A 20,952-nucleotide genomic window follows, 5' to 3' on the forward strand; every position below is an offset into this window, starting at 1 on the left:
ACATACAAATATCCAATACAAAATAAATCCCAATAATTAATTTACACTAGCATCTCACACAATTTACAATTTACATTTTTAAAATGCAATTTTTAAAGTGAAACTTTTATTACATCGTCTCAAACTGTTTGGTCTGTGTAGCGCATGTCGCGTGTATCGCGGCTGCCGAGTAGGTATACCTACTCGGCAGCCGACCGTCACGCGACATGCGCTACACAAAGCAGTGTTCGGAACCGTTCGAACAGTTTCACTTTTACCGTGGTTTCATAAAACCACACAACATTTTTTCATAAGTCATTACAATTTGGCGCGAAACTCTTCCATTAAAAACTTAGAAATGTCATCTGCCATTAGATGCGGATCTGTCATGTGCACGTCATGGTAACCATCGACAATTTTATATTTATAATTGTTATTCGGCCACGCATTTTCATCAAACACAAAGGGCACTTTTGAATACGATCCTCGCTCTATGACTTTTTTAGCGAATACAGTTAAAATTGGCACTTTTGAATACGTAAGGAGACTTTGTAAGTTGCTCGGCGAGAACGGCATGAGAGCGGTGTTTTTCATGCTTTGGTCGTATGTGAATCTGTAAATTGGAAAAAGTGTATTTAAGAGTACCTATGCTGTAATGCAATAAGATTTATCGCCATTTGCTATTAAAGGACACGGCAATGAAAAGTTAAAGACTTCTGAGGTTTGTGATGACCTATTACACTGGTTATAGAGCGTTTGAAGAAACATAATACATAATATTATAAAGTACGGCTTCGGGACTCGTGTTAAGATGGAGAAAATATGGCCAAAGTCAGGTTAAGGAGCTAGTAAGAAATTAATAATTTTGCTAACTACCGTAAGACACCAGTCTTACGGTAGTTAGCAAAATACTGGCTTTCTAAACCATGAAAATTTATACACTAAAACTTTCCTTAAGAATCATGCTGAAAGCCTGAACAATGAAAATCGATGCAGTAGTTTATTGCGAACAGACGAACAGACAGACTTAGTTTTATAATTATACTAGATTTCCGCCCGCGGCTTCGCCCGCGTTTTCGAAGGAAAACCCGCATAGTTCCCGTTCCCGTGGGATTTCCGGGATAAAACCTATCCTATGTGTTAATCCAAGTTACCCTCTATATGTGTGCTAAATTTCATTGTAATCGGTTCAGTAGTTTTTACGTGAAAGAGTAACAAACATCCATACAAACTTTCGCCTTTATAATAGTATTAAGATAATTTGTAGTGATTAATACCTGTATAACCCATCTCCCGCTGGTTCTACGTATCTATCCAACACATGTTCTAGGGTCTCTTCATTCATGTTGTGTGCCTTCATCAGTTTTACTTTAATCTGAAAGGTAATAAGTTACGAATTTACTCTTTATCAACGAAACGACTATTGTACCGCGTTTATACATTCGTGCGAATATCGAGGCGAATAACGAACTTGCATATTTACTGCATAGTGCATTTAAACATTCGTGTTCGTTATTTGCCTTATGAGTTATGCGTAATTCGTACGAATGTGTAAATGCGGCTTTATCTTGTCGTTTAAGGGGGAGTGGTGCTATTACAAGGGATTTCCTTGCGAAAATGTGTCGTGCGATGATGCGTTGCCAATATGTGAAATGTGTTCGATTGCTCAGAACTATAAAAATTATATCATACATATCTCGCAAGCATTCCTCGCACACGTCATCTCTTTTAAAAAATAAAAATCCACTCACATCATCCAGCTTATACTTGGGCGCAGTTTCATTTCCAAGGATATTTATCGTATACTTGCTATCATCGTAATGTCCCGCAAAGTACTCTTTGTACCAGGCTCCGAACTGGTTAGGAGCAATCGTGAAGTATAAAGGTAAGGGGTCCAGTTGCACGAAGCGCGTGAATTGCCCTGGATATGCTAGGTCGTAATATGCTCCTATAAGTGGTAAATGATATTGGTAATTTGGTATATGGTCATTGTTGGTTTATTCAAACTTGATCAGTTTTTTGGGTGAAAGAGGAACAAGTTTAATAATTTAGAAGAATATATTAATTTCGATATTATTACTACTACTCACCCACAGCGGTACCCAAAGAGTGAGCCACATACACCAACTTCTCCCATTTAAAATGCGTAACAACCTTCTCTATTGTGGGCACTAAATCGAAATAAGAGTAACGAATGCCTGGAGGTAATCTGTCCGAAAAGCCGTTACCAGGCAGGTCTATAGCCACGTAGAAGAAGCAATCTGGTAACAGCTTTATCAAAGGACGGAAAGAGGTGCAAGGGACCAATCTACCAGGGACCATTAATACTGGAGAGTTGCTGGAAGTACCCCATGTTACCCCTGAAATTAAAAGATGTTTTGAGTAATTTTTCGTTTTATACTCATTGATTACTTACTACGTATAGAGAGGACACCATGAACAAAATCTGTGCGACAATCGCGGCGGTGCGGGGCGCGCGATGGGCTAGTTTGTCATAGAAATAAGAGATGTTTGAGTCTCTTGGCTCTAACTCGTGTTACAAATAGTGTAGTAGCGATGCCCTCTCTAGTACGTAGTACAAGCGCGGATCCAGGGGGGGGGTCACGGGGTCATGACCCCCCCCTGGGCTAGGTCCACGACCTAAGTGGACCACTAATTTAATATTAACTTTTTTAAATTAACAAATTAATACTGTTCAATATGATGTTTTTATTGAATTTTGAGACATAAAAGTAATATAGAACAATGAAATCAATTACAAACGGTAACGGAAGAGAATATAACAAAAATTATAGAAAAAGTTTATTAGGGTCGACCTGTGGTCGTAATTTAAGGACAAATAACAGGTCTTTCGATTAAAAAAAAAAATAAAAAAGTGTAATGGTAAAGTTGTATGTAATTAATTTTTTTTCTACAACTTTTGCTGTTACACTTTTCACACAAAACCTCAAATATCGAAATATCCCAGTTCGTGGATGAGACATAAAATAGCAAAATTTTTTTTCAAACGAACATCTATTGTTCGTTTGAAAAACCCAAGTCAAACTACAATAAAAAATCGGCCAAGTGCGCGTCGGACTCACGCACCGAGGAGTCCGAGCAAACATATTTTTTCATTATGTTGTACCTTACAATTTTGTTTAAAGGTTTTTTTTCTTTATCTTTGCTTAAGTCGTTGCTTTTAACCAAATTTCAAGACTGTGTTCACGGGAAGTACCTTGTAGGTTTTGATTGATGATTCCCTTGCAAGTAGTTGCGAATTACAGAATATGCGGCTCTAATTGCTTATTCTTCAGATTGCGTTGACATAGAATTTGAATTAAATAACAGATTTAAGTTATTATAGACCTGAGTTCTGATGTGAATATCAATTAAATACATGTAGACGTTCATGAGTAAAGGGATTGTAAGTTTAAAATTATTTAAAAAATATATTTTTAATTAATTTAATTAAATAATTAGGGGTTTCGCAGTTATTACTACATCTGTGCTATAACACGATACTTTTTACTCAATTTCAAGACTGTGTTTACGGGACAGGGTGCTCCCTGCAGTTATTGATTCCCTTGCTAATGTCGAAATCCTACGGTCTACGGTCCCTGTGAAAAATTCAAACGTTTTAGCCAACGCAATCAAAAGATGCAGCTGTAATTGCTGAAATTTTTCGACACTCCCTAAGAAATCAAAACCTACAGGGTACCCGAGTACACAGAGTCATGAAATTTAGTACAATCAAACGTCTTATAACGCAGACTAGCTTACCGCCCGCAGCTTCGCCCGCTTTCTCTAAAACCTTATAAATTATATACTATTCCTCTTGAATCACTCTATCTTTAAAAAAACTGCATCGAAATTCGTTGCGTAGTTTTAAAGATTTAATCATACATAGGGACATAGGCACAGAGACAACGACTTTGTTTATCTACTAATTGCGAAAAGCATTAATTTTTCCTTGATTATAATATAAAAAAATATTTAAAAAAAATTTAACTTACAACCCTGTTACTCATGAACGCTGACATGTATTAATTTGATATTCATACCAAAAACTCAAGTCTAAAATACCTTTACGCTATAATAAAATCAAACTTCTATGTCAACGAATCAGAAGATACAGCCGTAAATGCCGAAAAATTTCGCAAATTTCGACATTCAAAATTTGGATCAAAACTCAAAACCTACAGGGTACTTTCCGTAAACTCAGAATCTTGAAATTCGGTACAAAGTAACATCTTATAGTACAGATACAGGAATAATGGCAAAAAATATATATTTTTCAAGTTTGTCTGTCTGTGAAGACCCTTTTTCTCAGGAACGCGTGGAGGTATCAATCTGAAATTCATATCGAATACTCAAATCTACGGTTCCTTATAGTTGTGAAAAAATCAAACTTATAAGCCAACGCAATCAAAAGATACAGCCATTTATGCCGTAAATTATTGCAAATTTCGACATTATCGCAAGGGAATGAAAATCTATAGGTATTGTACTTACTACTTCCTGTGAACACAGGGTTCTGAAATTTGGTTAAAAGCAATGTCAGCACAGATGGAGGAAAAATTGCTAAAACATACATTTCATGCTTATCAACATTCGCAAGTGTTGCCAGGGATCAAAACCTACAGGGTACTTCCCGTGAACACAGAATCTTGATATTTAATCTTTATTTAATAGAAACTTACGTCTTATAGCACAGATAAAGGAAAAATCGCAAAAAGCATAAATTTAATATTAAAACATATAAAAATGATTGTACGGAACTCTTGGTTCGCCAATCCGGCTCGCACTTGACCATTTTTTTTTAAATCTACGTATCAATTAAATTACCAAAATATAGCTTTTGAAAATTGACCACGTCTATGTGACCCCCCCCTGGCACTAAAGCTGGATCCGCCCTTGACGTAGTACTACATAATAACTCAATGTTTATACTTAAACCTTTTATAGTTTCAAACCAGTTTAGCTTTGGTCATCGATATATGATATACTTAGTGAGTATGTTTTTTTTATTATGTGTTTTCCAAATACTTGGCGTGATAGTTACGTGTAGGTATTACAATAACAATTAATATAATTTTTATTTTCATTTACATAGTTATTTCTACTTTCAAACGAAAATATAACGAAAATAAATTAATTTATCCCAAAAGAACCATATTTCGATTGTAGCGTTCAATATGCCTATCGTAAGTCACAAGTTTCATATGAATCGATTCAGAAGTTTCCGCGCAATGTGGGAACAAGATGCAAACAAACAGACAAAAATGATAATATGCAGAACGAATGCATAATTTATGTTCACTTCAATTGTATATTGAAGTGAATTATACAATACATTATTTATTGAATTAAATTATACATTATTTATTATATTATATAAGTACTTACGTATATGTATGATAGATGAAAATTAATTATTACCTGCTATTTTTCCCCATGGCGCATTTATAGAGAATGGTTTTTCAGTACTAACTAACGAAGCCATTGTTCTGGAATGAAAATTTTATTTTTTTATTGAATCTTAAACATTCTTATCTATGTAATTAAAGACTCAAATGAAAATATTAATTCCACATTGAAAAAATTCTAATTTAAACGTCATCGCGTACCAATTCTAACATTCGTGCGAATAGCGAGGCAAATAATAACTACAATCGTAAACAGTACACTCGCTATTCGCCTTGAGATTAGTTTTTCGGACGCGGACGTAAACAATGGGAAGATAATTATTTTATCGCCACACGAGCTGTAAACTGTAATGCCCCGCCCATAAGCATTCGTGATGTTAGGGCCACCGCAAATGTGTTGCCGGCCTTTGAGGTATGGAGGAAGGAAGGTGGAATTCCTCCATCGAAAGTGGCCGGTCGTTAAGGCAAAGGCCCCAATGGATGATGTCGGAAAATTGTATATATTATGTATGTATGCTCTGTAGCGAAAACATTTCGCTTGCGTGATTCAGAGCGAGGTGTCGCTACAGCGGTATAAGAATTCCCTTTTCTTGAACGAATGTTTCGTCGAATAAACCGTTGAGTCACGAGTGGAATGGCGAACTCGAATGTGTAAATACCCCATTATAAATTCGTAAGGAAATAATAGGGATGTGAATATATACATAACTAGTTTAGTGTTTGCTGCATGCGTTGTCTAAAAAGTTAAAAACACTAAAAGGATGTTAAAAAAATAAGTTAAGTCCAAAGGTTTATATTTTTAATTGTTGTTACTCAACCTTCAATAAGGAAACATTGGACAATAGATATCGCGATAAAAACTTGAATAAACACTTACGTTTGTTTACACAGAAACACTCGATTAAGCCTCATTTTTTCATATTTTAAAACTTTCTAAACACACATCTCTAAAACAAAACACTTTTAATTTAGAACAAATTTAGTTCTCTTTGTGAATTTCTTTTAAATTATAACCTATAATCACACCTATAATATTCATTTCATTAAGTATTCATTTCAGACTTGCAATATTTATATAGATAATGCTTAGATAATGTATTACGTGTATGCGACGACATAAAATACTGAATTGATAAGCTATCTTAAAAAATTGGTTGTCTGTACTGACGATAGTTGAACGTGACAACGTCCGATTGTGTTTCTTTGTCGCTCGTTCCGCGCTCTCGCTTGCACTTCAAGCCTTACATGGAACGCCTCAGAGCGAGGTAACGCCGCATGAGTCATGTTTTTTCGTGCGTGCATCCGGCGCTATCGAATTATAAGACGTTGTCACGTCAAAACAGCAAGATATTTATGTTATATGACACCAATTTCTCTCCATGGGACAATTAACGCTTGAAGCTTTCGCCTGCTTTCGCTTTCAAAAAAACCAAGAAAAAACCATTGAAAAAACCAAACCGCCTTCACAAACAGACTAAATTTAAATGGGACCATTCGGAAACCACCTTTGAAATAATAAAAGAATCTTCATATCTCTATCTAGGAATCTAGGTTGTCGAAAGTTCCAAGGTAACAAACCAGAAATAACAGTATCTCTAACCAAAATACAATAAATTGAGAATCTTCTTATTTCTTTTTAAGTCCGTTGAAATATATATACCTAGCCCATTTATAGTGTCAGATAAATAGCTTTCAATAATAATTTTTCGGTCGAGTGTTTTTTGAATTGAGGAAAAAATAAATAATTTCCTCTTTATAAAATGAACATAGATTAATTAGATTATAACAGTCATTTTTATCAGCTTAAAGGTTCCAAAAACGATGTCAGCACCAAGCATGTGTTTTCCTTAACGTTTAAAGAAACTTATAATACCTAACTACCTAGTTACTATGTTGCTTTTTTTTAATCTTTCATCGTGATAAATGTAATAAATATTGCATTAATTTTTAAAGTTGTAGCAGTACCTATAGAATGAGCCATGAGGAAATATGAATTAACACAGATCTTGAATTAATAAACATTAAACAGAGTAACATGCAGAGCAAATAATACAATTCGAAAACGCGCGGGTTTTCACGTTTCAATTCACGAAGCGGGCTTGTTTTTATAGTGAGATTTACAATGCCTACCTATTCCGCAAATATGGGCTATTCTTTTACTTTTCCCATGTTTTTCCTATCACCACAAAAGTAAAAAAAAAACTTTTCACGGATAGAAAAACTTGTACAAAACAAAACACACTTGTTCGTTCACAGCCAGCTGACAAATAATTATTAAATCTTGATGAATATTTCAATTTATAAATTAAAGGGTTTTTTATATGTAACTAGAAATTTTTATACTCCTTTCGTGACGTATTTTAATACAAACAAACAAGAAACAAACATATTATATTTTTTACGCAACTCAGTACTCACCACAATGATGGCACACATTTACAAGTTGAATTAACAAGTTACAAATGAAATAAGTCAGTAACCAGAAGGAAATAATTTAATCGTTTTATGACCGTATGACGTGAAGATAAAACAGTAGTGAGTAAAACACAGCACCGAATTTTTTCAATGCTTTCCAAGTTCTCTTCATATTATCATGAAATGATAGGAAACGTCACATAACATTTAATTGTTAATTACCTCTTGAAAACAAATAGGTACATTGAACGAAGTGTGAATAACCTTTTTACTAATTTCAAGTGGCAAAACCATTTATAAACTTTTAAACTTCACTGAATCCAATTTTTGAACGTTACTTTTCAGTAATCAATAGTCAATAACTTCTACCTGCTTCTACCTACGCTCTCAACACAGCTCTCAATAGTCAATCATATCTCTTTTCAATATTCAATATTGCATGACGCAGGTCGCAGGTGCGATTGCAGGACGAAGGTTGCATTGAAAATTAATTTCAGTACTCCATAAAATTATTCAGCAATTTCGATTCTACGGTTCTATTTTGAGGTAATACGGTCATATTAGTTCAAATTCGTTGATATTTTACACGCTTTACTATCATTGTTTTGGCAATTTTCGTGTAGTAAAGTGTTTTAATTCGGCCTTGCATAGGTATTGATCCATTGGGAAGACACTAAATTGGGCGTATTCCGGTAAATGATGGCGTTGGTAGAAAAGGAATGGTTCATCGAAGCTCCATGGGGCAAGATTTGCAGTGAGTATTCATTTTATTGAGCTATCAAACTTGCAAATTATAATTAATAAACTAACTTTTTTTTTGCGCAAAGAAAAAACAAAATCTTGAACAAAGTCCAATCACTGCTTTTAAGTATGAAATGTGTAGCTATGTTGAAATTAACATTTTAGGCAATTCCTTTTTTTCTCTAAGATGTTGAAATTTTTTTCCTATGAGTTTGTTATAATTAATTTGTAGTTGTTTAAGAACATATTTTTACAAATTTAGTTTTTTCTTTAAAAATCTTGCGAATTTCTATAAATAACTATAACATATAATACTGTTTAGCCGTATCTTGCAAAATGGAAGCTGCGAAGTACATATTACTTTTATTATGACCTTTGCGCTGATGCTTAAATAATTTTAATGTTAAATTGTGTTTAGTCCACTGGGCATACAATGTATTACAACTACCGTGGGTGTAAGCCGATTTCAATTTTGGGCGGGGCTCATGAAACTCTTACAATTACTGAGATAAAAGCTACACCCTTGTTGTTACCTTTATCCTGCATAACAACAGTATAGTCTTAATAAGTAGTATATAAATTTATGGTTACAAGTGACTTGGCCGAGGGGCATATTGGTTTAGAACAACATCACATAAGTTTTTCAGTTCATTAAGAAGTTGTCCATATGGACAAATTCAAATGTATCCTATAATATTATAAAGAGGAAGAGTTTGTTTGTTTGTTTGAACACGCTAATCTCAGGAACTACCAGGTTTTTATCACAATTCACTAAGTTAAATTCACAAAAAATAAATTAAATTTATAACCTTTATTGACACAATAAAATTCTGAAGCAGTGTAATTATGCTGTTTCTTGATGAAATGAACTTTTGACTGGATGAACCGACTTTGACAATCCCTTACTTAGTTCTTGTCTAATTGTCGTCTCGTCTCTCTAATAAGAGGCGGTTCAGCTTTTTGTTAATAAAAATTAGGTATATATGTGTGTATGTATTCATAAACATTTGCTTATTATAAATTTTGGTTCAATATGTTGAATAGATGATGGCAACATTCTATCATGCATGTTGAAAGAAAGAAAGAAACATTTATTTATCAAGGACAGCACACCACACACACACACATATAGACATAACTTACGGAACTGTTAAAATTAAATAAAAATACATCTAGAGGTAAACACTAACTTTAATAACATGAAAACACATATAAAAGAAATAAAAGCAGTTGATTTATAAAAGTGTGTCATTGACCGACGACCGACCCTGACAAAATGCAGACAGCTCAGCGAATGCTGCAATGTTCAGAAACATTGGCAGTGCTGTTTTTCAGTGCACCCCTTTATAACTAAGGTTTCAAGTTGCGACGCAAACATTTGTTGCAAATGTTGAAATGAGAAACAACAATATTTTTAACAACTTGTGATCAACTTTTGTTGAAAAATGAATATGGGCTTAATAAAGATAAGGTGATGCAAAGATTGCACTATTTTATCATACAAGAACTTTGAACGGGAAAACATTTGAATAATTGATAAGATAATGTTCTGTTTATTCACAATAATTGACAGGAATATTAGGAGGAAATAGTGAAGTACTCTTGAATAGAAGGATATTATTGTCAATGTACCTATATCAAGTAAATGGGAGGTACGAAATTATAGCATAACATTACTACATTTTTGACAAATCAAAAATTTTTAAATGCTTTTATTAACTTACAACTCAATTTTGAAGCAATTTTTCTTTAACCGATTGAGCTGAAATCTAATATTATAAAGCTGAAGAGTTTGTTTGTTTGAACGCGCTAATCTCAGGAACTACTGGTCCGATTTGAAAAATTCTTTCGGTGTTAGATAGCCCATTTATCGAGGAAGGCTATAGGCTATTTATCATTACGCTAAGACCAACAGGAGTGGAGCCACGCTGGTGAAACCGCGAAGCGCAGCTAGTGTTATATACATGTTCAGTTTGGATGAAAATGTCTAATTAACGCTGTGACGTCATTATAAATCGAAAATGGCGGCGTATCCAAGATGGTGGACCAATTATTTTTAATCCGCTCCTATATTGTGGGTATCAAATGAAAGGACTTGCTAAAAATAACTCAAAAAAATATGTGAGGTCGTTCTTAATCAATATCGCGGAGTAAGTCACTTAAATAAAAGCTTATTCTTGGGGTTCCGAAGCAACAAGAAAGAAACGGGAAGTTTTTAGGATCACTTTGTTGTTCGTCTGTCAAAACGAAGTGCACGAGTTCGACTCGCACTTAGCCATTTATTTAGGCGCGTTGAGAATAATTATTAACGTCGCGTCATGGCGATACCGTTACGTCATGGAGAAAGGCGACGATCTTGGTATCTTTGAATCTTGCCAAATAATTTTTCTGACAAGTGTGCTGGGCACACACGCTCTTTTTTTTTCTTACTACGAGCTAGAAGAGCTAATGCTGTATTTAATTTGCAGTCGTGGCGTGGGGCAACTGCCTCGACCCGCCCGTGCTGCTCTGCCATGGCATCATAGACTCGGCCGCGTCTTTCAGGCCCCTGGTGAAGCTGTTGCCTAAGAACTTCTATTACATAGGTAAGGCCGCCTTTACACCTGTAAGTTTTACTTACGTAAGTCACTTACGTAAGCTACTTACGATAAATTTTCAAGTGTAAACACTCGTTGTAAGTAACTGACTGTAATTTTTTACAACTTTCGTAAATTTAAAAATTACAAGTCTAAACGTGTTCGAGTTTGCTTACGGATGCGACTCGCAGCTTATTGAATTATTTAGATAAGTTGAGAACTCATCAAAACAATGTCCTCTAAACAAAATTTTATTTACAATATTTTTTGTATCTTTTTTTTTAATTTTTGGAGCAACTTTTTCCAAAAGAAATTCAAAACTTGTAGTATTCATTCTTATAAAATTGAAAAATCCGTGTTGGTCTTCCATTGTCAACTCCTTCAAAAGATTTTCAAACGCACCTTGTGCCATTCTTTTTTCTAACCAAGGTTTTACCCAGCATTTTCTTTCAGTATTATTTTTCCGTCGCTTTTTATTGGACAAAATTATATATGCAGCAGCCGCTTGAACGTGGCGTCTTCGAGGCATTTTTTTACTGATTTAATGTAAACGGGCGTGTAATAATTTATGTAAGTTTAAACTCACAAAAATTACGTAAGCATTATTTACTGTAAGTTTATTTTAAGTGTAAATGCAACCGTAAGTCAGTTACATAATTTTTACGAAAGTAACTTACAGGTGTAAAGGCGGCCTAAGTCTATAGGTATTATAATAGGTTAATTTTCTTTAGTCACGTTTTGTATTATGTATATTTTTTTCATTCTGATTTCTATTTTGGTGAAAATTACGTGCGGATAAAAACTGTAAAAGAAATGTGCATGATTTCCAACATTATCGGCATGCTATGTCTCCCCGTGAGCCTTTATATTTACAGCAATGGCTACTCATTAAACCGCATTTACCGTAAAATCACGATAAAATACTATACGTGCATTTCACCAAGTTTTTAAATTCAGCCGTGGAGCTACCCGGCAACGGGCACTCGGACCAGTTCCCGCGCGGCGTCGTGCTCTCGTCGCACGACTTTAAGTACATTGTGATTCATGCCTGACCGTAGAACAAGTGATTTGTGTGTTTAAAGATCTAAATTCTAAAATGCACTTCCATTGAGAGATCTCTTATACAAATTATAAATTACTAGTGGTCCGCCCCGGCTTCGCCCGTGGTACCTACATGTTTAAACTATCCTATCTCTCAAGTTGGATCGAACTGCACATGGTGTGCGAATTTTATTATAATCGGTTAAGTGGTTTAGGAGTCCATTGAGGACAAACATTGTGTCACGAGATTTATATATTTATAAAATATATAACAGCCGTGGAGTTGCCCGGCAACGGGCGCTCGGACCCGTTCCCGCGCGGCGTCGTGCTCTCGTCGCACGACTTCGTGTATGCGCTGCACGTGGTCGTGCGCCACTTCAGGTGGGAGACGTTCGCTATGATCACGCACTCGTTCGGCGCAGCTATCGGTAAGTGACGGGGGAAACACATGGACACACATACCACAATATACATACATACATACATACAGTAGGGAACTTCATATAAAACGTTCGAAATGGCTCACGCACACAAGCAAGCGTGTCTACTGTCTAAGGGTATTCTTATATCTGTCAATTGTCATAATACCCTTACGATTCTCGTAAACACGCTTTCTTGTGTATGTGAGCCATTTCAAAAATGTTGTATGAAGTTTCCCTACTGGTTGTATCTGTATATTGTGCACATACACGCACACACACTTATTTATTTATTTATTTATTTATTTAGCCTTTTGAACTGGGTGAGGATGGTTTTTTTTTTTGACTGTATAATTTTCTTAGTGATTTTTATGTATAATCCTATAGAATATCTCTCAGCTCAGTGTGCCTTCTGGCAAAGGCCTCCTCCAGTAGTTTCCATTGTTTCCGGTCTTTGGCTACTCTCCTCCAATTGGGTCCCGCGGTAAGTTTAAGCTCATCTTCCCAGCGCATATGTTGACGTCCTCGACTTCTCTTGCCATCCCTTGGATACCAGTTAGTCACAATTTGGCTCCATTTTTCTTGTCTAGATCTCAACATATGGCCGGTCCATCTCCATTTTTGGAGGTCTATTCTTTCCAGGATATCAGTCAGTTTTGTTTTCTCTCTTAATTGCAGGTTACTGATTCGATCTTGCCTTTTTGATCTTGTGATGCTCCGTTCCATGCTTCTCTGGCACTTTGCTAATTTTTCTCGATGGTATTTGGTAAGGGACCATGTTTCGCAGCCGTAGGTTATGCAAGGAAGGATACAGGTGTTGAATACTTTTCTTTTTATTGCCATGCTGTGATCTTTTGATTTTACACTTATTAGAGATATACAAATAAGATAAAATTGTAAAAAGAGGATTTCAATTTATTTCCTTTTTTTGCAATAACTAAATTTGCAAAAAAAATTTTTGCAAAAATATATTATACTAGCGGTCCGCCCCGGCTTCGCCCGTGGTACATATTTCGCAATAAAAGGTAGCCTATGTTCTTTCTCAGGGTCTATAGATTATCTGTGCCAAATTTCATCAAAATCGGTCCAGTAGTTTATGCGTGAAAACCATACATACATACATATAAACCTTTCCTCTTTATAATATTAGTATAGATATTTAAATTAAATTATACATACTTATTTTTAATTTTTAATAATAAGTATGTATATCCAACATTTACATAGTTACTCAGAAATTAAATTTTACTAACTTTATATTTTCAGAGTCAATGTTTAAATTACTTCGTTTTACGATAAACATATTTGGAACCCAATCGCTATGAAATCTTCATAATTTGATTGTAATATTATCGAATTTCAAATATTTTTGTTACACAAAAAAAAATCTTCGAAATTCGAATGAAAAGTCCATTTTCATTTTCGGTTCAGTAGTATTTTAGACACGATAAAGGCACTTTTAAATAGATATTAATTATATTTTAATTGTTTGCAGGGAGATTCTACAATCTCTGCTATCCGGGCAAAATCACTAAAGTGGTCGACATCGAGCCGATTGCCGGCAGGATTCCCGTGCCAACTGAGGAATTCAAGATGTGGTGAGATATCTTATACATATACATATAAACCCCATCTATACTAATATTATAAAACTGAAGAGTGTTTGTTTGAACGCACTAATCTCAGGAACTACTGGTCCGATTAGAAAAATTCTTTCGGTGTTAGTGTTATATATCATCACTTTAAGACCAACAGTAGGGGGGCAATGCGGGTGAAACCGCAAGGCACAGCTAGTAAATTATACATAATATACTTTATTATAACTGCGAAAGTGTATTTGTTTATATTTCTATATTCGATCTTAGTACCTTATTATTTTTTGAAGTCGGATGATAACGTCTACTTAATTTAATAGAAATGCTCTGTCCCTTTCACTCGTACCAAAATATCATTACAGCTATATCCCTCAGATTCGAATATATACATATATCGATTAAAAAAGAGCGTGCGTGCCGAGCACACATGTCAGAAGTGAAACTTCTCTGGCAAGATTCAAAGATACCATAATCGTCGCCTGACTCCATGGCGTGACGGTATTGCCATGACGCGACCTTGACATTTTACTCTCATCTCTCTCTCGCGCCTAAGGAAATTTCATTTCAATAAATAATGTTCCATCTCTTTCACTCGTACACAAATATTAATATAGCTATCTCGCTCAGGTTCAAGTCGAACTACGTGGACTATTTCGAGAACTACACATACTACAACATGGCGAAGCAGAACATGAAGAAGTTCCCGAAGGAGCAGGTAAATATATTATTATAAATACAAAAAAAAAAAGATTTTTTTGATTTTTTAACAGAAATTTTTATATTTTTTAATAGAAGAATCAAGGTTTTAACGGATTTTAAACGCGTTTTAATCATTTAAATTATTATCCCGACGTTTCGCGCACGTGCAGCGAGCGCAATGTATTATACTCGCGCAAAATCAAACACTTGAAAAAGTGATTTTTTAAATATTTTTTTACATCAGAGGGGTTACCATTCTTAATGAAAGTGATGATGCTACACGACCTTTATAGCTATGTTACTTTTCCACACTGATAGTAATACATACTTTAAAAATGATGGTACAGAGACACAATAATTACAAAAAAAAACAAAAATATCGACAAAAAAACACGGATAACGATATCAAAGTTAGAAATTTTTTTAGAACAGAAACAATTCGATCACAAGACGGGATTAGAACCTTCGGCTTTTTGCAACGCAAAGGCGACGGCTCTCTTTAAAAAAAAACATCTATAAAGCATATAAGTGTTATTACTTATTAAACTAAATAAAATAAAAATAAAACAATATATGGTTTAAGATATTTATTTCTCATAAAGGGTAATATAAGTACTCAAATAAGTTATTTTGTACAATTCCAGGCGATTAAGAAGTTGATGAAAAGTCGCATGATGACCAGACAGAACGCTGAAGCTACTCTTGAGAGGGTGACGGAGCCAGCTGGGAACGGGTATCTCAGGTAACTATCATCTATCGTCTTATATATATAAACTAGCTGCTCCGCGCGGTTTCACCCCCGTGGCTCCTCTCCTGTTGGTCTTAGCGTGATGGTATATAGCCTATAGCCTTCCTCGATAAATGGGCTATCTAACACCGAAAGAATTTTTCAAATCTGACCAGTAGTTCCCGAGATTAGCGCGTTCAAACAAACAAACTCTTCACCTTTATAATATAAGTATAGATTAGGTTTTAGACAGAGCGGGCGAAGCCGCTGCAGCTGACGGAAAGCTAGTTTTATTATGGTTTAGTGGTTTAAGACATTTATTTCTCTTCAGCTTTATAATATTAGTATAGATGAAACCCGTTTTCCTTGGTCACGGCATGACGCGTGAACGGGTAGACCGATTTCTAAAATTTTTATTTTATTATATAAAATAGATGTGGACAAATTCTCTAATTTACCCAATAGGCACACAAAATTTCGTGAGAATTAGAAATGAGTTTTATTTAACTATGCGAGTGAAGCTGCGGGCGGAAAGCTAGTATTCTATAAAAAAAATATTTATATGAATATAATATATGAAAATCCATACTATACTTATTTACTTATAATATCGAAAGTAACTCTGTCTGTCTGTCTGTTACTCAATCACGCCTCAACTACTCAACCAATTTGCATGAAATTTAGTACAGTATATAGATGCGGGTTTTTCTTTGACTGCGCGGGCGAAGCCGCGGGTGGAAAGCTAGTAATATGGTAACAGGAACATAAGAATCAAGTTCGTAATCTTATGAATGCTTATTTCAAGCATTTGAATATCGGCCCATTAGCTCAGTTGGTTAGAGCGTCGTGCTAATAACGCGAAGGTCGCGGGTTCGATCCCCTCATGGGCCATTAAAACTTTTTTTATTATTTTTTTACTTATATTTGTGGCAAGATTTTTTTTTTAAGAAATATTATTATATATTTTTCAATAATTATTTATTACAGATTTTACCAATTTAAATGTATTCATTTGTAAAATATTTTTTCTTTTTAACAGCTTCAGATTTGCTTATAATATCAAACATTGTAGTATTCTATTTTGGGTATACTGTTTTTAATTAGTAATTACATACTTACACTAGCTCTTTACCCCGGCTTCGCTAGGGTAGCTAATTTTGTTTATTTTGAAAAAAAAATTAACTTATTGATATCATTCCAAAAAGAGTACCTACTTTTTTAGTATCCTACTATCCCACTAATATTATAAATGCCAAAGTTTGTATGTTTGTTTGCCACGCAAAAACTGCTAAACCTAATTTTTATGAAATTTGACACACACAGGATTTTATAGTTTTTATGCCGAAAATTCCAAGGGAACGAGAACTATGTGGGTTTTCCTTTGACTACGCGGACGAAAAGTTAGTTTTAATTTTTTTTTTTTTTTCACAGATACACCTACGACCAGCGCATGAAGCTGGTCTCGAGCCCACCCCTAAGCCCGGAGCACATACAAAAGCTCTACACTAGCATCGCCACCCCGACTCTGTCCATCATGGCCAAGGATACAGTCAACAAGGGTGGTTACAAACAACTACCCTTCCTGGAGGACGAAACCGCCTTCCCCAATGGGAATTACCGGGTGAGGTATGTTAAGGGTGGCCATGATGTGCATTTGAACGATCCGGGGGTTGTAGCGCCGTTTGTTACGCAGTTCTTGCTGTTTGGTTTGGAGGGGGTGGGGGGGAAGGCTAAGTTGTAAAGCGGTTGGGTTTTTCCCATCGAGTCTGGTAGTTATTTTTTCTCCCTAATTATTTTTTGATAATTTTATTTTAATGAGAAGTTTATGTTTTTTTTTGTTGATCTTTTGGCATTTTACCCCCTTGTAATGAATTTTGTTTGGGTGTTTATATCCTTTCTATCCCCTTTTTACCCTTTTATGAATTAAAATTGCTAAGTAAAAGTCAAATTTGAAGGTTATTTTTTCTCCTTTTTAAGTTTTACAACCGTATACTTTGAAAATATTGTAATGTATTTTTTGCCCTTTTTTTGTACCCACCCTCTTATTCATTGTAATTGGTAAGAAGTCAATCTCCCTTTTATGTTATATCACCTTTTGGGTTGTTTGTGGGTATTTAGCCACCCTCTTATCAATTTTTTTTTAAGTTGAATCCAAACATTTAAGATTGTTTTTCTGAAATAATCTTGTTAATTTAAATTCTACCTAGGGTAGGTAGGTTCCTTCTATCTTTAATACTTCCTATTTACGTTAACTGCAAAAGGGGGATATTCAAAATGTTTGGTTTTTTTTTTAACGCTCAAAACAAAATTTTTTATAAACCAAAACTCAATTTTGGGTGAAATTATAACTAATACAGATTAGAAATCCCCCTTTTTTGCATAGTTTGGAAAATTCTATTTTTTTAATGTCATCGAAACATAATGCATTTAACTCATTAAAAACAATGATATTATAAGTAAAAAGATATAGGTTATTAGCGCTCCGAAAGTGGTACGTCGAAGCAGTTGTCCCTTTTCCGCTCATAATATTTCAATCATGCCATCTCTCTTTGACGTCTAATCGTGTGTACGTTATTAACCAACTTCTTAAAAAGGAGGACGTTATCAATTCGTTCGGTATATTTCTTTGTTTGAAGATTTTGCGTTCGTAACCTAACGTAAGGAGATAACACCTTTTTTACTTATAATATCATTGCTTATAATTTTTTGTTCAATTATGCGGGTATTTGTAAAATTATTTCTTCTTTATGATATTCTATGTATCAATTAATTAATGCATTTCTTGCTATGGAAATCATTCCGTTTTTTCTTATAAGTTGGGTAAGGAACCATAGTGCAATTGTCTTTTTAATATATTTTTTCATATACTTAAACGACAAAAGAATGTTCTTTTTTATTAAAAAAAAATGGCCGTGTGCTATAAACATAGATCTCATAAGTTTGTGTGAATGATGGCGAAACGGCTAAACCTTTTTGGATGAAATAAATTATGTTAATATTTTTGTTTTGGTTTATGTTTTTAAAACTTGGGTAACCTATGGTTCCTCTACTTCATAACTTAATTTAAACTTATAAGAGGCATTTATTGGACTTAGCTTATAGCAATTTTGTAAATTTTGTTAAATTTTATATACAGGCTGGGTTTTTAGTCAGTTATCAAAATTTTGTTATAAATTTGAAATTATTCAGGAGTTGATTTTTTGGTTTTTTGAAGATGATTTTTACAACTTATAATAAAATTTAAATTTAACTTTATCAGAAAAGAATTTAAATTTTAAAAACCCATTCTGTATATATTTATTATAAGATTTTTCTGTTAAATGGTCAGCATATTTTACAAAATATTGTGTCAATCACAAAAGTGTTATAAGGTGGCGAAAAACGTTTAAAAAAATATTTAATTTTTTTTTTTAATATTTTTTTTATGTAATTAATAATCGATAAACACAATATGTAACATTTGATTTCATTAAATTCGATTTTAAAAATATGCTGACTATTTTAGATTATTTCTGTTAAAATTATTTTACGTTGGACAAGGGTGAAAAGAATGCGGGTAGATAGATATATTTTAATTTGTATTTTATCGATACCAGTTTGAATGTTTAAAAATTTAATATTTCCTATGTTTAAGTAGGTTTTGTTAATAATTCTATGAGTTGTTTTAAAATTTAAATAATAATTATTTGATTTTGTATTACTTGTTCTAAAATATAATGTATTTTTTTATCGCGGTAGAATATGTGGAATAACATTCCAAACGACCAAAATTCTGGTTATTTGTTTTGTTGTGAATTAGTCATTTTTTTAGTGTAAAAGGCCTGGTAATTATGACCTCTTATTTCCAGACAGTTTACGCCGTCAATTGACTGGCAAATTCATATTATGAACGCAATTATCAGCTATGGTTAATTATGGTACTAGCTTACCGCCCGCGGTTTCGCACGCTATGCCTAAAACCTAATAAATATAATAAATATAAATATAAAAATTATATACCTACTAAAACTTTCCTCTTGAATCGATCTATCTATTAAAAACTGTATTAAAATTCGTTGCGTAGTTTGAAAGATTTAAGCATATAAAGGGACATAGGGACAGAGAAAGCGACTTTGTTTTATACTATGTAGTGATTATATGAATTTGCCAGTCAGTTCAATTCACGGCGTAAACTGTCTGGAAATAAGAGGTCATAATACGGTCCCTGTTCAGATTACAAACTGAACAGGCCTTTTAGCATTTTTTAATACCTAAGGAATGAGAAATGTGATGCGGTTTGCAGGGTTGAAGTTTATTGTTTTTAAATATAAAACTTTTTGTTGATTTTATTTATTTATTTATCTATTTATAAGCTGTCAACGGTTACATTCATGGTGGTTAGATTTAAGTGCCAATTTAATCGATACATTTAAAATATAGTTGTAAAACATGGCTGTCGATTTTACATCTCGCGTATTGTGTTGCCATCTTATACCAATATTATAAAGCTGTAGAGTTTGTTTGTTTGAACGCGCTATCTCAGGATGTACTGGTCCCATTTGAAAAATTATATATCATCACGCTAAGAGTTAAGACTAACAGGAGGAGCCATGTGGGTGAAACCGCGAGGCGCAGCTAGTTTTAGATAAAACTGATTTGATATTTTACCAGTGTTGCTGTTTTATTATTTTTTATCGATTTTTATTCTACATTCTACACAAATAGACTATTTGAGCCAAGGTTGGACCTCGTTTATAATTTTTCTTTTATAGAAAAATCAAAATTTTGATTAAGTAAATATATTGTTGTAATAATCTTCTTTTTCCTTTCAATATTAAAATAAAACTTAATTACGTTCTCAATTACGCGCGAGAAACAGTGAACTGTTATTAATTATTTTTTCAATCAAGTCAATTATTAATTGTTTGATTTCCTAATGAATATATTTCGTTCGTGAGATGTATACGGTCGACGGCCATATAATTAGAATACGAATATAATATAATCAATTAAAATTAATTATAATCTTAATATGTGTATTCTATGGTTACTATATAAACATTTTTCTCTATTTTTTGTTGTACATATACTCGATATTATGAGATTTGAGTGGTTTACAACGAAAATACTTTCTCATTAATATTATAGTAATATTATAAACTTAGTAAGTATGGATGTTTGTTACTCTATCACGTGAAAATTAATGGACGGATTTGGATAAAACTTTACAGGAATGTAGGTGTCAGGATAAAACATGAGCTATGGAAATACTTGATTTTGCAGGTAAAACCGCACAGTTATTGGCTAGTTAGTAAATATTAATGAGAAAGTATATGTTTAAGGGCCTGGCGGAGTTTTTTAATTGTCAAACTA

General features: G+C 33.8%; 2 protein-coding genes and 1 non-coding gene across 10 annotated transcripts; 2 read left to right on the forward strand and 1 right to left on the reverse strand.

The window, feature by feature from the left end:
* Positions 1-283: 283 nt before the first annotated feature.
* LOC149475722 (serine hydrolase-like protein) lies at positions 284-8,171 on the reverse strand. 4 transcript variants are annotated; one of them, XM_089713130.1, is made up of 6 exons: positions 8,046-8,171; positions 5,401-5,468; positions 2,070-2,339; positions 1,731-1,927; positions 1,257-1,354; positions 284-592 (listed from the first exon to the last, which is right to left on the reverse strand). In XM_089713130.1, exons 2-6 carry the CDS (start codon positions 5,462-5,464, stop codon positions 298-300), a joined length of 924 nt encoding a protein of 307 aa, XP_089569256.1. In that variant the 5' UTR covers positions 5,465-5,468; positions 8,046-8,171; the 3' UTR covers positions 284-297. The 4 variants fall into 4 exon arrangements, with proteins under 4 accessions (XP_089569256.1, XP_089569254.1, XP_089569255.1 ...); XM_089713128.1 differs by having other exon boundaries at positions 8,025-8,165; XM_089713129.1 differs by lacking the exon at positions 8,046-8,171 and adding an exon at positions 7,806-7,951.
* Positions 7,801-18,095, forward strand: LOC149475723 (serine hydrolase-like protein 2). 5 transcript variants are annotated; one of them, XM_089713133.1, is made up of 9 exons: positions 7,801-7,922; positions 8,251-8,348; positions 8,426-8,556; positions 11,012-11,128; positions 12,436-12,588; positions 14,075-14,177; positions 14,802-14,889; positions 15,518-15,615; positions 17,032-18,095. In XM_089713133.1, the coding sequence occupies exons 3-9, from the start codon at positions 8,499-8,501 to the stop codon at positions 17,339-17,341; spliced, it is 927 nt and encodes a 308-aa protein (XP_089569259.1). In that variant the 5' UTR covers positions 7,801-7,922; positions 8,251-8,348; positions 8,426-8,498; the 3' UTR covers positions 17,342-18,095. The 5 variants fall into 5 exon arrangements, with proteins under 5 accessions (XP_089569259.1, XP_089569258.1, XP_089569260.1 ...); XM_089713132.1 differs by having other exon boundaries at positions 8,454-8,556; XM_089713134.1 differs by lacking the exon at positions 8,251-8,348 and having other exon boundaries at positions 7,808-7,922; positions 8,454-8,556.
* Positions 16,418-16,491, forward strand: TRNAI-AAU (transfer RNA isoleucine (anticodon AAU)). The gene has a single exon. It is a non-coding gene; the product is annotated as a tRNA-Ile (tRNA).
* Positions 18,096-20,952: the final 2,857 nt, after the last annotated feature.

The sequence above is a fragment of the Colias philodice genome, chromosome 29 (assembly GCF_061535455.1).
Source record: "Colias philodice isolate Cphi_HAF_F1 chromosome 29, ilColPhil1 Martin Lab GWU primary, whole genome shotgun sequence".
In the NCBI taxonomy this organism is placed as follows: Eukaryota; Metazoa; Arthropoda; class Insecta; order Lepidoptera; family Pieridae; genus Colias; species Colias philodice.